The following is a 14690-nucleotide window of genomic DNA, read 5'->3' as shown; positions in this document are numbered from 1 at the left end:
ATTATTCGATAAATACAGTAAAACTAATATTGTGAAATATTACAATTTAAATTAACTTTTCTTTCAAAATAAACTGCAAAAAAGAAAAGAAAGTTCCCTCAGGATACTGCATGTATTTTAAAGATAATTGAGTAAAATCCAAATAAGTTTTACAGATAGATCTTTATTGGAAAGTGTTTAAACAATGTTTTCATGATTGTTCAATGAACGATAAACAATTATTGCACATGCATGTAGAACAGTCCTTAAGACACTAACAGTTTACAGATGTAGACAATTAAGTTCATCACAGTTATAACTTTGAGGACACTAAAGAGATCTTTATAGTGATCCTGAAAAACACTAGGAGAATGATAGGGTCTCTGATCACCTGCGTGAACATGCCATAGTCCTGCTGCAGGGAGGCATGAAGACTGCAGATGCGACCAGAGCAATAAACTGCAATGTCCGTAAAGTAAGACCGTGCTACAGGGAGACAGGAAGGACATCATCCTTGCTGTGGCAAACCACATGTAATATGTCTCATAAAATAATTTTATGTCTCAGTTGTTGAATCTTTATGTTTATACAAATATTTACACATCTTAAGAAATTTGCATGTCACATTAGTGTGATCATGTCTAATGATTCTTCAGAAACCATTCTTATTATTATTATCAATGTTGAATTATCACAGTTAGCCTATTTAAATTTTTGTAGAAACTATTTTTCTCAGGATTCCTTAACTATTTAGGCTTAATTTCTTCCAAAATCATAATTAAAAAAAACATTCTGGCCCCACATTTTTTTTATAATTGTTATCTCTGCAGAGGTTTTTTTCATATATTTCATCTAAAATATATTGGTCATTTAGCTTAAGAGAAACTAATTGCACATTTATCTGACAAATGTTTGACCGTGTTTGACCAGTAATATCAGAATCAAAATATTTGTAGCATTAGTTGATGACTACTCAGTTGTAGCACATTACAACAACATTCCCATACATACCGCCTAATGTAACTGGGTCATTATGGATGTTGCAAACCATGGCCAAAAAATTCCATATTTCTTTAGCAAAATGACAGACCAAAATCATTGATGGTGGAGATGTATTTTATTTTTTATTGGGCAGTAGAAAATATAGAATAGCACAATAAGATACAATGCAAAAAGAAATAGAAAAGTTTGACTATTTTGTGGCTGAAGAGGTAATTGTTGGAGAACCCTGCTCCGTGGACTTTGTCTCATAAAGTAAATTGGAGAGTGGTGTAGCCTAATGTATTCAAATGGTTAGCACCTGTTAAGTCTCCCCCAACAGTTTTTATTTCTCAGTGCAGCTGTTGCTGTCCATGGTGCTGTAATAGGCAAAATATTCATTTATTGCAACTACGATCAGATGTGCAGGGTTGATAAGAACAAACTCTATAGGGGGATATTCAATTTAATTAATCAATGAATAATACTATTGATTAGCATTACCAAACATGGACGTTTTATTATTATTTTAATTTAATACTGTGAAGCTGCTTTGATACAATCTGTATTGTGAAAAGCGCTATACAAATATTCTTGACTTGACTTGAAACTCACCATCAACATTACATCACAATCCATGCATCATTTTTTTTCCCTCTGGACAATCAAATGGCTGCAAAAATGACAAGTCTGACAAGTGATAAGCACAAAATCAATCACACAGACCCGAGAGACACTTCTAAGTAAGATGCATAAAGTTGTAATAAACTTTCAACATCATACAGCTTGACAGAACACAATGAGAATCAGGATAAACTTGCAATGTCCCCTGTTTTAGAATGTTACTGAACCTAAGCTATGTATCAATTGTTATATATATATATATATATATATATATATATATATATATATATATATATATATATATATTTGTTTTACTTATTACATATAGTAGCCTATGTTTTACCTAAAATTAATGTTTAAATCTGCATCATTATTGTGTTAACATAACATTTTGCATAATGTAGACTAGTTGATTCTGAACAAACTCTGTGTAAGCTGTCTATAAATCGCAAAATAAAAAAGCAGCCCCATGTGGCATAAAATTGTTCAGCGTTTTGAAAAATGATTTTCTGTGTAAAGGTTTTATGACAGTTTTACTTGATTGACACATTGCGTGCTGCAACCTTTACTGTCTGCTTCCCCTTACAAATCGTCATTTGAACATCCGGGTACTCGGTTGCGTGATTGACAGTTGCCATAGCAACATCCCAGGCTGTCGCCATTTTGTCAGTTGCTTTTTTAATCTTTCAAATGTTTTCGCTTCCCGCCGGAATAATGCAGTCACGCGCTCGTAACAGTGGCGATTTTGGAAAGGCTTCGCCAACCGCGTCGGACTGAAAACGACACCCGGACAAAGAATCGGAATGTCAGGAATATATTTAGTGGGCTAGTCGTCCGTGTCTCGGGTCCGCCGGGCCGGTCCGCTGCGCAGGTTTGGAACGCGCGCCATTTTGTGAAAACTGACAGAAAAGCTTAACGTTTTTTTTGTTCACATTTTTATGCCGCTGTTTCTATAATATCTGCACGTCGTTGTTTTTAGTGATTAAGCTTGCTTTTGAAAACAATAACTTTGCGCCTCCACCTCTCCAGACGCGAATAATCTTGAATGTGCGTTTCCGACGCTAGCTGGTTAAGTTAGCTGCGTTCGTTAAAGTCACTGAGAAAGAGCGCTAACTAGCCGCTAGCATTCACTTCACCACCTATAAACCATGATTAATACACGCATGAAGACTGACACAGGCAAAACCGAACTGGAAAGACGCTGTTTTATCTGCCAATTAAAATAAAAAGCATTTAGCCCCGTCTGGCTCAGTACATTAGGGGTGTCTCATCGGAAGCAGCGTAGAGAAACTGGATCAGTCGCTTCACTTTACTGGATCTGGGACTTTAAATGAAGATCACATCATCAAAGGTGAGTCTTTGACATTTGTAGAGGTCTAAATGAAACATAGGGGGTGTGTAGGTTTGTTTACAAGCCGCTTGTTTGGTAGAAGCTACAGGCTAGTTTTATTTGGCCTAGATGGCTAGCCGATTAATAACTTCCCTTACGTTATTTAGCGATCTTTTTTGATACACCTAACTAATAGCTTATTCGACCATCTCCGCCTGCTTTTACACTCCCCAAGCCTCACTCGTGAGCATTTGTACTGGTTTTAGGACAGTCTGCTAACGTTAAGTTAGTCGTTTAACGGGTAAAGTTAACCCCCGTGTAACGTTAGCTCCGCTAGGTCAGACTGCAGGAGCAAATGTGGTTTGCTCAGCCCAACGATTTTGTATACCAGCAAAAAGTCGACCAGCTGGTGATTATAAAAGTGTATCATCACATCAGTCTGATGGGAGTGTTTGACTGGTAACGCTGGTGGTAGTAGTGGTGATGATGATGATGATGAAGCCCCATGACTAGCGTGTTGTCAGTTAGCCATCAGGCTGGTTTCCTGTCGGGGGAGGGGGGCTGACATTAGCCAGCGATGTGATGCCTAACCATAGTTATCCAGCAAACATTGCTCAGTCATGTAGTACGGGTTTAGACTTTTGCGTGACGATGGAGGCGTTAAACGAGTCCGATCGACCCCGATGAATGGCTTAGCCAGCTAGACAGGTAAGGTCCGCTTTACCTGTCACTATCAATCAGTTGAACTATGGTTAGTTTGCTAGGCAAGCTGAGTATTCAAGGATTTATATCAAGTCATTTATGGTTAATGTAACGTTAGAGGAATTGATGGCACGCTACTCGGATTTGCATTTGTCAATCTAGGTAAAGGTTTCAGAAGGATGCTTTCGCCTCTGCTAGATGAATAATGATCTCTGACCAGGTAAATACAAGGCAGCCTGTAAGATTTCCCCTCACTGTCACCTGAAGGTTCAGCGTTGGCACTGTTATACTTGTAGCCCTAATAAAAGTACAGTTGGTTCAGATATGAATGTATATACACGCAGAGATGTCCCTTAAATAAGGTCATGGTTTGTTGTATCTGTTTCCCTGAGGTAAACTTTATTCTGAAAGTTCATAGGTAGATCTATGTCAGATGCCATCTTTTTTTGTCCATCACTTCCTCCCACAAATGTGATTGACAGTGGCCTCAGTATAACAGGGGCTTTTGTGCTTATTTTTAGGGATGCACTGATTTCTTAGCCAATACCAATTTAAACAAACTATTAGCTGATTTTAAATACCGATATCTGTTACTTGCTCTTTTATCTGAACTTCTGTCATTAAAATGGATCAGTGTTCTCATCATGTTTCAAATTAGCAAAGTTCAAAACGTATGCATTAAGGTATACGAGAGAGTTTTATTGCTGCATCATCAAATATTTTTTATTGAACATGAATTAGATCCATTTAACATTCAACAGGCCAACATAAATACAACTCAACAAAGATACCTGTGAAATAAACAGTGCTTTTCATGTAGGTCTAGCAGTAGTTTTCAGGCACATAAAGTAGGCTAATCAATGTAAAATAACATTGCATACTTTTCACTGTATGAATTCAAATATACTACACAATCGTATTATTTCTCAACTGTTTATGTTCATGTTAAACATAACGTCTATGTTTACAAGGAAGGATACTCGCCAAGACCTGCACTTTGACATCATTTTGTGTGAATTCGAAAAGGTGAAAGAGAACTCAATTCAGTGCATGCTGTCTGAGACGTGACTTTATGGCTTTAAAAAAAAAACTTCTCAAACAGTGAGTAGAATTGAATTCTCTTTCTCTTCTTGCACTTGAATATTTAAATTCGCAAGATGTGTAAAGGATAAACTTTATTGAAGATGCAGCACTAGACTGATCGGGAAAGTGGCCGTTCCGTCAAGTGTCCCGAGCGTCGTTCACGCTGGCACCGATCAGTCCTTATTGTCAAGCCCTGCTGTATTTTGTACAGATTTAATTTTTTTTTGGGAAGTAGGCTATTTAATTATTTTAACCAGACGAAAACATAGGATTATGCAACAGACATGATACAACTCTGTGCCTTCACACAGTTAATAAATAAACAATTAGTTTGTTATATCAGCTTTTTTCATGCTATAGTATAGCCTAGTTGATATGCCAATGGTTTAAATTGATAAAAAAAATGGCTGATAAATATCAGCAGCCGATAAATCGGTGCATCTCTGCTTATTTCAAATCACACTATAAGATTATGTTGCATGAATTTTGCTACATATGCAGAAATAGCCCTAGATGCACAAAAGGACCAGGATCCATTACTGTCGCTCATTTGTTTTCTTCTTATACTCAACGGACATTCCCATATCCTCTTCCCCCCATTTCATTTGAATTGTTTTTGAGTTGTATTGGTGCTGAAATCCAGCTAATCTGCTGGAGTGTCATTTGAGAGGTTTGGTTTGATTAGCTGTTTAGACATTTATTTAGAGCCTTTAGATTAATTATATCTTACTTAAACTTTTAATAGGAGAATTGGAAGAAAGTTTTTACTTTTTGGACACCTTCAGGTATCCTTGGTTAAATTAGGCAAATTTTACTAAGAAGTTTTGCAAATTTAGGCTTACTGGTAGAAGTAGGAATTTAATGTCGCCCAAGTTTAAAAAACAAAGTACACATAGCCTACATGTGCAGATTGCGCATTACATGCCCAGTATTGTAATATTTTATTTAACATGTTTTGCCCTTTTATTGTGATGTTTTATTTTGTATCCAAGTTTATTTGCATCCCTTACATGCAGTACTCAAAGGAAACGATTAAATGTGTTGGATAAGTTAGTTAACACTTAATGCAATGAAAGAAAACGTTTTACAATTATTAAAGATTAAATTAAATAATAAATAATGCATTCAGCTTAGCAGTTAGATTTTGTTTTGAAGCAGAAACTATTGTGCAATTATGCACCTCTTACTCTATTTATCCCTGTGGTAGGTTATAAGTCGTAAATTTCAGTATTCATATGTCTAATGGTTAAAGTTGACTATTGCATGGCTAGATTAAGCCACTTTAACATTATTAGTTTGAAGTGGAATATCTAATAAATAAACAAAAAACAACTGCTTTTTCTCTTTGTTGCTTAGTCATAACTTGAGTGAAGTTTGTCTTTGTTTGCTGCACTTTTTTGTTCATGCGTGCTCCGTGCCAAATATATTAAGAGGAATCATTTTTTGGGAAATTTAGCACATGTTTGCAATTTGAGAAGGAAGGTGTCAGTGGCTGTCATGAAAGCCATTCAAGTACAGGGAGCTGGCCTGCTATTGAATAAGTAAGGGCCAGTTATGTTGATACAGAGCTTTATTATTGATTGTTTGATTTAAAGCCATAACTGTTCTAGGTTATTTTTGCATGTGCATTCAGCATGTTTGGCATTGTTGAGAGATGGTAATTTAGTAATCACATTTCCCCACTGTACAATAGTCAAAGGAATTTGCTGTATGATATTTACCCGGGCATGTCATAGGATAAAATTACTTTAAAACGATTCATTAAAGTAGTTTTGGATTAGATGTCAAAAGCTCATGCCAATGATTTGATTTATTTATTACAAATCATATCACAAACTTGGTGTCAAAAAGCAAATAAAACTTAATTACTCCTCCTTAATTTTATTTATTTATGTTTTACTTGGTTCCATCCCTTAAAGCAGGATAATCACAGATCAGTAAACAGAAAACACTTAAGTAAACAATATATCATATTTCTTTTTTTTATAGTTTAATCAGATTCAGAAATATAAATGTCAATCTGAGTAGTGCACATGTCAAATTTGAGTGACATGCATAATAGGGAAATGCACTGCTGAGGGTCATGTTGAATGTTTATATTTGCAAAGGCTTGTAGACATTTTTTATGCTACCAACTTTACAATTTTAATACAGGCCTATTCATTCTTACAAAAATTGTTGCATTATTCTTTGAATTATAAAGGCAGCTTCTAAATCACACAGAAACAGCACTAGATATACATTTAGAGGGACTGACTTGTATAGTGTAAAATGTGTGTTTCTGTTCACATGAATTGCATGCCGTCCTTGATACCATGAATCATCAAGCCTATATTGAGAAATGTGCAATAGCAGAACAGCTATAAGAAAAAATAGAAGCATCTGCATTATATTTTACTGTATTTTTTAATTATATAATCCATTTTAAATATTTATATTAGCAAATGTAAAATGTGCTGTAAAATATGTATTATTATTTCATAGGCTTTTGGCTTGAAAATCTTTTGAAATGGTTGTGTTTAAGGCTGTAGAAGTGTTTCCATCCTCTGATATTTTGTGGATCACATGAATTCTTTGCCCTGCCTTAGTTAGGTCAGCTGAATCATTCTCTGCTCCTACACCATGAGTGGGGTCTGAGCTGCTATTTTGCTGTCAGGCTCCAATGTGGTGGATGCTTCATCTAAGTGTGCCAAAGTTCAATTTTATTTCTTGTTTATTTCTTGTTTTCTTATTGGAAAATGGGAGCAGCTCTGCCCTGGCAACAAAAGTAGGCTATTTGCATACTCTTCTGTGATTGGCTTGAACATTGATGGGCTTGCCAAATCACACTGTATCTTCTTGGTGATAGGCTATGCTAATTAGGTGCTGTTGCTGGGATTCTGAATAGTGGTGGGATTCTGTGTGGCTGTGGTGCATTGTGTTGCCTGGCAAGAGATGCTGATATATGAGCAAGCTCCTTATAATTATCACAATTTACAGCTAAAAGAGGACAGATTTCTGACAAAAATTTTTTTGCTCTTGACATGAAATTTGCACTGTAGCATTTTCAATTTTTATTTAGAAATTAAGAAGAGAACTGTTGTATTTTTCTTTTCTTTACTGCTATATTAATCGATTCTATATCTTTTTGCTCTTTTTCTTTTTTCTTTAATTGCTAGTGCCTTCATTTGCATTTCATATTTCGGATAAATAATATCACATAAATGCACACATTTTTTGTACATAAATATATAGGCCTATTTACTTTCTATCCTGTTTTGTGTTAGTGCTATAAGCCTATGTTTCACTTTGGTTACATAAAAATCTCAGGGATGGGTTTGCTCTCCTACAACAGAGAAAAAAAGGATACTCTTATTAACCTGAAAGAGGTTTGCAATTCAAAGGATCATAGGGAGAGAGGAGAATTTTGTTCTAACACACACTAATTTAGCTTAAATTTCCTCCAGGGGGAGAGACCTCAGCATGCAAACCCTCGTCTGTCCGGCTTGCACCCTCTCTTTCTTTCCATGCTGCTGGTCTTCAGATGGCTGCTCCCATGCCTCATTCGCACCAGCAGTACAGTGACTGTCACCAGCAGAGTACAGACCAGTCTGTCACTGTACTGCCATACAGTGATCAGACACAAGCACTCACTGCCAGCCAGGTACTAAATGCTCCACTCTTGTTTATTCACTAAGTTTTTTTTGCTTAAATATGCACATTTGAATAAACATGGGTGGAATATGCTCAATTATTGCACTTTGTAAAATGTATTCTTACTGTTACATTTCACCTTGCTTATGGATTATTTGTCCTCGTAGACAAAATTAGTTGGATTTGTTGAGAAATAATAAATATCACCTATTAAATCTATGATGCCACTTTTTTGTTGTTGCAGAGGCACATGCCCCAGTGCTTTCGTGACCCCACTTTAGCTCCTTTGAGGAAGCTCTCCATAGACCTGATCAAAACCTACAAACACATCAATGAGGTGAAATTTCTTCATTTTAATCTAATTTGTGTGTTTTGCCAGATTACTGTCCTTGTGGTAGTATAGCACCAAATAAAGATGAAAAGTAGTAATAAAGAACACAATTAGAATACTATATGTTAGGGCTGCACAATTAATCAATCACGATTACGGCTGCCACTATTACGTTGATCGTTCAAAGCCGTGATTACAAAATGTTCTGTGATTCCGTCCACTTACATTATTCTGCGTGCTTAAGAGGTGTTTAGAGCATGTTACTTTGTGATAAACTACTTCAGAGAACCCAGCACAATAGGAACTACCAGTGACATGCGAAACGCCAGTACCTGCCATTTTTAAAAAGCTGTGTATACACACAGCCTAAATATTTATTCCACAAACTAACTCCATGAACATGGAAAACAGTGATAAATGGACCTCTTAATTTCTGCTCAGCTAGCGACATCGGACATCAACCACACGGCAAACGCTAATACTTTTTCATATACTGTCGACTGTCTTTGTATAACTGTTCTGTCTAATAATGTAGACAGGACTGATAAACAGATCATAAACTAATAAAGACGACGACGACAACAACAACAACAACAACAACAATGTAAGTAATTTCAGAGTTCCTAGGGGAACATTAGTTCTCTGGGAACCACCCTGGCGGCTAGTTCCTATAACTACGTTTCTAGGTCTACACCAGTGCGAAAGCCCTTATTATTAAACCATGCATATTATTTTTACTTTAAAAAAATTGAATTAAAGAAGAAATCAAACCAATATATAGTTGACATTTGATGCTTAATGCTATAGAATAGCAATAAAATATTTTTAGGAAGTGTGTTTTCAGCTTGTTTTTTATTTTTATATTAAATTTGAAGCAGTTGCTTCAAACAATGGTATAAAGCTATTCAAAACATCATTCAATGTAAATTGTGATGATCGTAATCAATAATCGCAATTACAATTTCAAGGGAATAATCAACTACTATGATTATTGTCATAATCGTGCAGCCCTAATGTATCTATGAAAAGTATTTAGGAAGTTCTCAGACTAAATAATAAAGTTATGAGCACAACTATGCTTACATATTTGAGACTGATGCTATGAAACTGCTCTGTCACTCCTTTGTATAGGTGTATTATGCAAAAAAGAAACGACGGCATCAACAGGGTCAAGGTGAGGACTCCAGCCACAAGAAAGAAAGAAAAGTCTTTAATGATGGCTATGATGATGAGAACTACGACTACGTTGTCAAGAATGGGGAAAAATGGATGGACCGCTATGAAATTGACTCTTTAATTGGAAAAGGGTCATTTGGACAGGTATGATGTCTTTGAGTCTCTTCAGATTTAGTTTGTCAAGGAAAATAATAGTAAGAAATATCAACTTTTGCCATAATGAAACATGCTAAATTATTGTTTTGGACCTTGAAAGCAAAGTAGTTTAGATATTCTATAAGTGAACGAAACTTAAAATGATTGACTTATGAAAGTAATTGACACATGATTTTAGGTTGTAAAAGCTTATGACCGAGCTGAGCAAGAGTGGGTAGCAATTAAGATCATCAAGAACAAGAAGGCCTTTCTGAATCAAGCTCAAATTGAAGTGCGGCTTCTCGAGCTAATGAACAAACATGACACAGAGATGAAATACTATATAGGTAAGTTGTAACAGTTCAACTCTTTGATTTATTTTCAAAGTCTTTACATACGGTGCATTACTTCAATTCAAAATCTGTTTTTTTTTTCGTTTTGTTTTTTCAGTACACTTGAAACGGCACTTCATGTTCCGGAATCATCTTTGCTTAGTATTTGAAATGTTGTCATACAACCTGTATGACTTGTTACGAAATACGAACTTCAGAGGTGTCTCTTTGAATCTGACACGGAAGTTTGCCCAGCAATTGTGTACAGCACTTCTGTTTCTTGCTACACCTGAGCTCAGCATCATCCACTGTGACCTAAAGCCAGAGAACATCCTGCTATGTAACCCCAAGAGAAGTGCCATCAAAATAGTGGACTTTGGGAGCTCCTGCCAACTGGGACAAAGGGTAATGTGAACCACCTTGTTTATTGCTTGTGTGGAGAATGTTAAAAATGACTGTGTGGTGATTGTCACAGTATGCTTAATTTTAATTTTGTATTCCTCCTTCCACATCAGATATATCAGTACATCCAGAGTCGATTCTACCGCTCCCCTGAAGTGTTATTAGGAATGCCATATGACCTGGCCATTGATATGTGGTCTCTGGGATGTATTCTGGTGGAAATGCATACAGGAGAACCTCTCTTTAGTGGAGCAAATGAGGTAATGAGCTATATGAAATGGTATTGATTGTTAATGATAATTCCATTCCCTGTATCCTTAAACACCATGAATCTAAAGGTTTAGGAGTGACAACTACATTAAAATGTGGGATTGAATCCCCTAAATCTGTGATTCTCAATCTTTTAGACTCAAAAGTCATTTACTTTTGGCATATGGCATATCATAGACTTTGGCATATCTTGAAAAATGTATGTTAATAAAATATATAAAATGCCTGAGGAGTTATAAGATTTAAGTAATTTGTATGACTTTACCAGAATCACACTTTTATAATTCTTCAAAATTCTGCTCATTTGTATTTGCTTTGGATAAAAGAATCTGCTAAATAATTAAATGTAAATGTTCAAAGACAAAAAAAGAGGCTATTTAAAATAAGAATAATATCTTGATTTTTTGTTGAGGCCCCATTAGAAGTTTGCTTAGGCCCCCTCAGTTGAGATCCACTTACTTCTTGTTTAATGTGGTACAGAATACAGGAGTCACGCCATAGTTGATTGTGGATAATTCTACCTTATAAAAATGTAATAGTAAAAAATAGTCTGACATAACTTATGTTTTTAAATGAAACCCCAATAGGTGGACCAAATGAACAAAATTGTTGAAGTACTTGGGATCCCACCCAATCACATTATGGACCTAGCACCAAAAGCCAGGAAGTTTTTTGAGAAGTTGTCAGATGGCACATGGAGTATTAAGAAGACCAAAGATGGAAAAAGGGTATGTGTTACTGATATTTTGAAGTGGAATCACTATCATGTAAAGTTTTATGCAGATGTTGTGTGAATGCTTGTTATTATTGTTGTAAGTTCTGTAATGTGTCTCTGCTTTTCTGTGATCAGTACAAACCTCCGGCATCTCGAAAGCTCCATGCCATCATGGGAGTGGAATGTGGTGGACCAGGCGGTCGTCGGGCGGGAGAATCCGGCCACGCAGTAGCTGACTACTTAAAGTTCAAGGACCTCATTCTCAGAATGCTAGACTATGACCCCAAGACGCGAATTCAGCCCTACTATGCCCTCCAGCACAGTTTCTTCAAGAAGACGACAGATGAAGGAACAAATACAAGCAGTAGTGTGTCAACAAGTCCTGCACTTGAGCAGTCGCAGTCATCAGGGACCACTTCTAGTACATCCTCAAGCTCAGGTTCTACTATTTTTTTTTAATCTGTTCTGGATTCTGTCTAAACTCTTTATTGTAACTGACTTGTTAGTGGTGTTTCTGGGTAAAGCTTAACGCAGTTCCTTTGCTTTGCCTTAGGAGGATCATCTGGAACAAGCACCAGTGGCAGAGCAAGATCCGATCCAACTCACCACCATCGGCACAGCGGCGGGCATTTTGGCACAGCCATGCCAGCCATAGACTGTGACAACCTTTGCCCTCAGGTGAGCCCCCTTGGCTTATCGTGTCAAGTAGTTAAAGGAATTCAAGGTTTGGCCTTCAAGACTGATTTTTCTTCTTCTGATTTACCTTGTTTGTGCAGGCGAGACAGCCTTATCATCCACCAGTAGTATGGCCTGGAATCGTAGGACCAGAACCTGTCACTGTAGAGACTCATCCAGTCCAGGAAACCACTTTTCATGTGCCTCCCCAGCATCCCAAGGCATTGCACCCCCATCACCATCATCACCACCACCACCACCACGGACAAGTCATAGCACCGCGACCACGGCCGCGACTCTACAACTCGCCCACTAACAGCGCCTCCACCCAGGATTCCATGGAGGTGGTGCACGGTCATCTGTCCATGACATCCCTGTCTTCCTCTGCATCCTCTTCCTCCACATCTTCCTCTTCCACAGGAAACCAAGGCAACCAGGCTTACCAGCTTCGCCACCTTCCTGCCAACACCCTGGACTTTAGCCAAAACGGAAGTTTGAGTATGAGTATGGGTTTGGGTGCCTTCTCAAATCCTCGCCAAGAGACTGGTATGGCTGGACATCCCACGTACCCTGTTGCCACAAACACAGGAACTGGTCACTTTATAGCAGAGGGACACCTGGGCATGAGACAAGGCATTGATAGGGAAGATTCTCCAATGACTGGAGTCTGTGTTCAGCAGAGCTCGATGGCCAGCTCGTGACTTTAGTTTGTTTTTCTGTGTGAAATTTTGTTTTTTATTTTGTTTTGTGTTTTTTCCTTCCTTTTTTTATAGTGGTGTTTTCATTTTCTCCTGTTTTTCAAAAAGGTGCATAGAGAATAAAAGCTGCTCACTTCTGAGGGGAGATATCACTGAACCGCTACAAATTGAAGAGTATTTAAAAAAGTATATATGTATTTCCATCCTTTTACGTTGTCGATTTCTAGATAAGTTAGTAATACTGCAAATAACCATAGTGAAACTGAGACATCCATCTGCCGATTCACTCACCTGCATACAGTACTTATTTACCATCTGTTACATTGGAAACTAGGAGATTTAATTTAATTTGTTCAATACAGTGAGCATTTCAGATCTGTGAGCTGTCGTACAGCTTTTTATATGTAAAGCAATGCAAAACATTTGTTTAGTTCAAACAAGTGAAACATTGGACATTATAATTTGGCTGGTCGTTCTTTAATTTACCCTTTAAGTGAAACTTCTCTAAAGAGCTGTGTGTTTAAACCTGTAGCGTGTCAAGGAAGCAGTACTTGCAGTGATATTTCGTGTTGTCGGTATCGTGTAACTCTTCGAGAGGGGGGCACAAAGCTGCGGAGCTCCGGTGGCGAGCGCTGGCCTAGCGGCGGGGAGGAGCTGTTGTTAGGGCCCGAGACAGGCAGGTGCAGTACTCTTCAGGCCTGGAGTCCTCCAGACCGGGCGGCTTCGACTACGTACAGCAACTGAGGAGTGACGGGGGGTGGGGTGGGGGGGACAGATCCGGATCCGGATCCAGATCCAGATGGATCTGGGGCTGCTGTTGAGAACCCTTTGGCCTTATGACTTTTGGACCTTGACTGAAAAGGAGCTGGACTTTATCATTAAATAGAGATGATGGCTGTCCTCTATTTTTAACATTTAAAGAGTCCTTAATTGGTTAGGGAAGGTGAACGAGTCGAGAATGGTTATTTAGAGGCCTTTATTTAGCAAAGATTTCTCATTTAAGGGACTCCAAATTGCAGGGTCTTGTTCAAACGTCCCTTACATGACTTCCTAAAATTGCTGAAGTGGGATTTCACATAGAAGGTATTCATTCCCATTAATTGTCTTTTATTACTTTTTCATTTCCCCCCCCCCCGTCAAGCATGTGGTTCCCATTGAAAAACATCTGCATAAATTTGCCTCTTTGTGTTGAACACAGAAGACATGTAATGAGATTTATGTGACTGCCTTTTTTCTCCTCTTGAATTATGCTGTGAATTTTACACAAATTAGTTTTTCTTCTTTATTAGTGTCTTCTTTTTCTCTCTCTGTCTTTCTTTTGATATACCAAAGCAGTTGTTTTTTATAGCACTAGGTGTCTGTAAGAAATAATGTAGCAGTTCACCACTTCAGCCCAACGTCCATTTTAGTCTGTATACTCTCAAACTGGAACTTTTGCTGAACTACTTTGTTTTAATGTTAACAAAATACTGAAATTATATGGATAAACCTCCCCGGTTTTCATTCGTTTTTCCTGTCAAGGGGAGGGAAAGGACTCTGCCGGTTACTCTGCAGGCTACAGAGTAGCTGAGAGATCACAAATTATTCTGAGGAGAGAAAAGTGTTTTGTTTTGTATTTACCTGGTCT

The 14690-nt window shown here is 37.5% G+C and overlaps 1 protein-coding gene across 1 annotated transcript; it reads left to right on the top strand.

The window, feature by feature from the left end:
• Positions 1-2193: 2193 nt before the first annotated feature.
• On the top strand, positions 2194-14555 carry dyrk1ab (dual-specificity tyrosine-(Y)-phosphorylation regulated kinase 1A, b). The gene is made up of 11 exons (XM_079611217.1): positions 2194-2932; positions 8143-8339; positions 8574-8666; positions 9792-9980; positions 10171-10318; positions 10422-10708; positions 10819-10965; positions 11563-11703; positions 11826-12129; positions 12244-12368; positions 12467-14555. The coding sequence occupies exons 2-11, from the start codon at positions 8220-8222 to the stop codon at positions 13064-13066; spliced, it is 2154 nt and encodes a 717-aa protein (XP_079467343.1). The 5' UTR covers positions 2194-2932; positions 8143-8219; the 3' UTR covers positions 13067-14555.
• Positions 14556-14690: the final 135 nt, after the last annotated feature.

This window comes from Phoxinus phoxinus, assembly GCF_949152265.1.
Source record: "Phoxinus phoxinus genome assembly, chromosome: 4".
Lineage (NCBI taxonomy): Eukaryota > Metazoa > Chordata > Actinopteri > Cypriniformes > Leuciscidae > Phoxinus > Phoxinus phoxinus.
The sequence above is the reverse complement of the archived record's forward strand: the minus strand, read 5'-3'. Positions and strand labels throughout refer to the sequence as shown.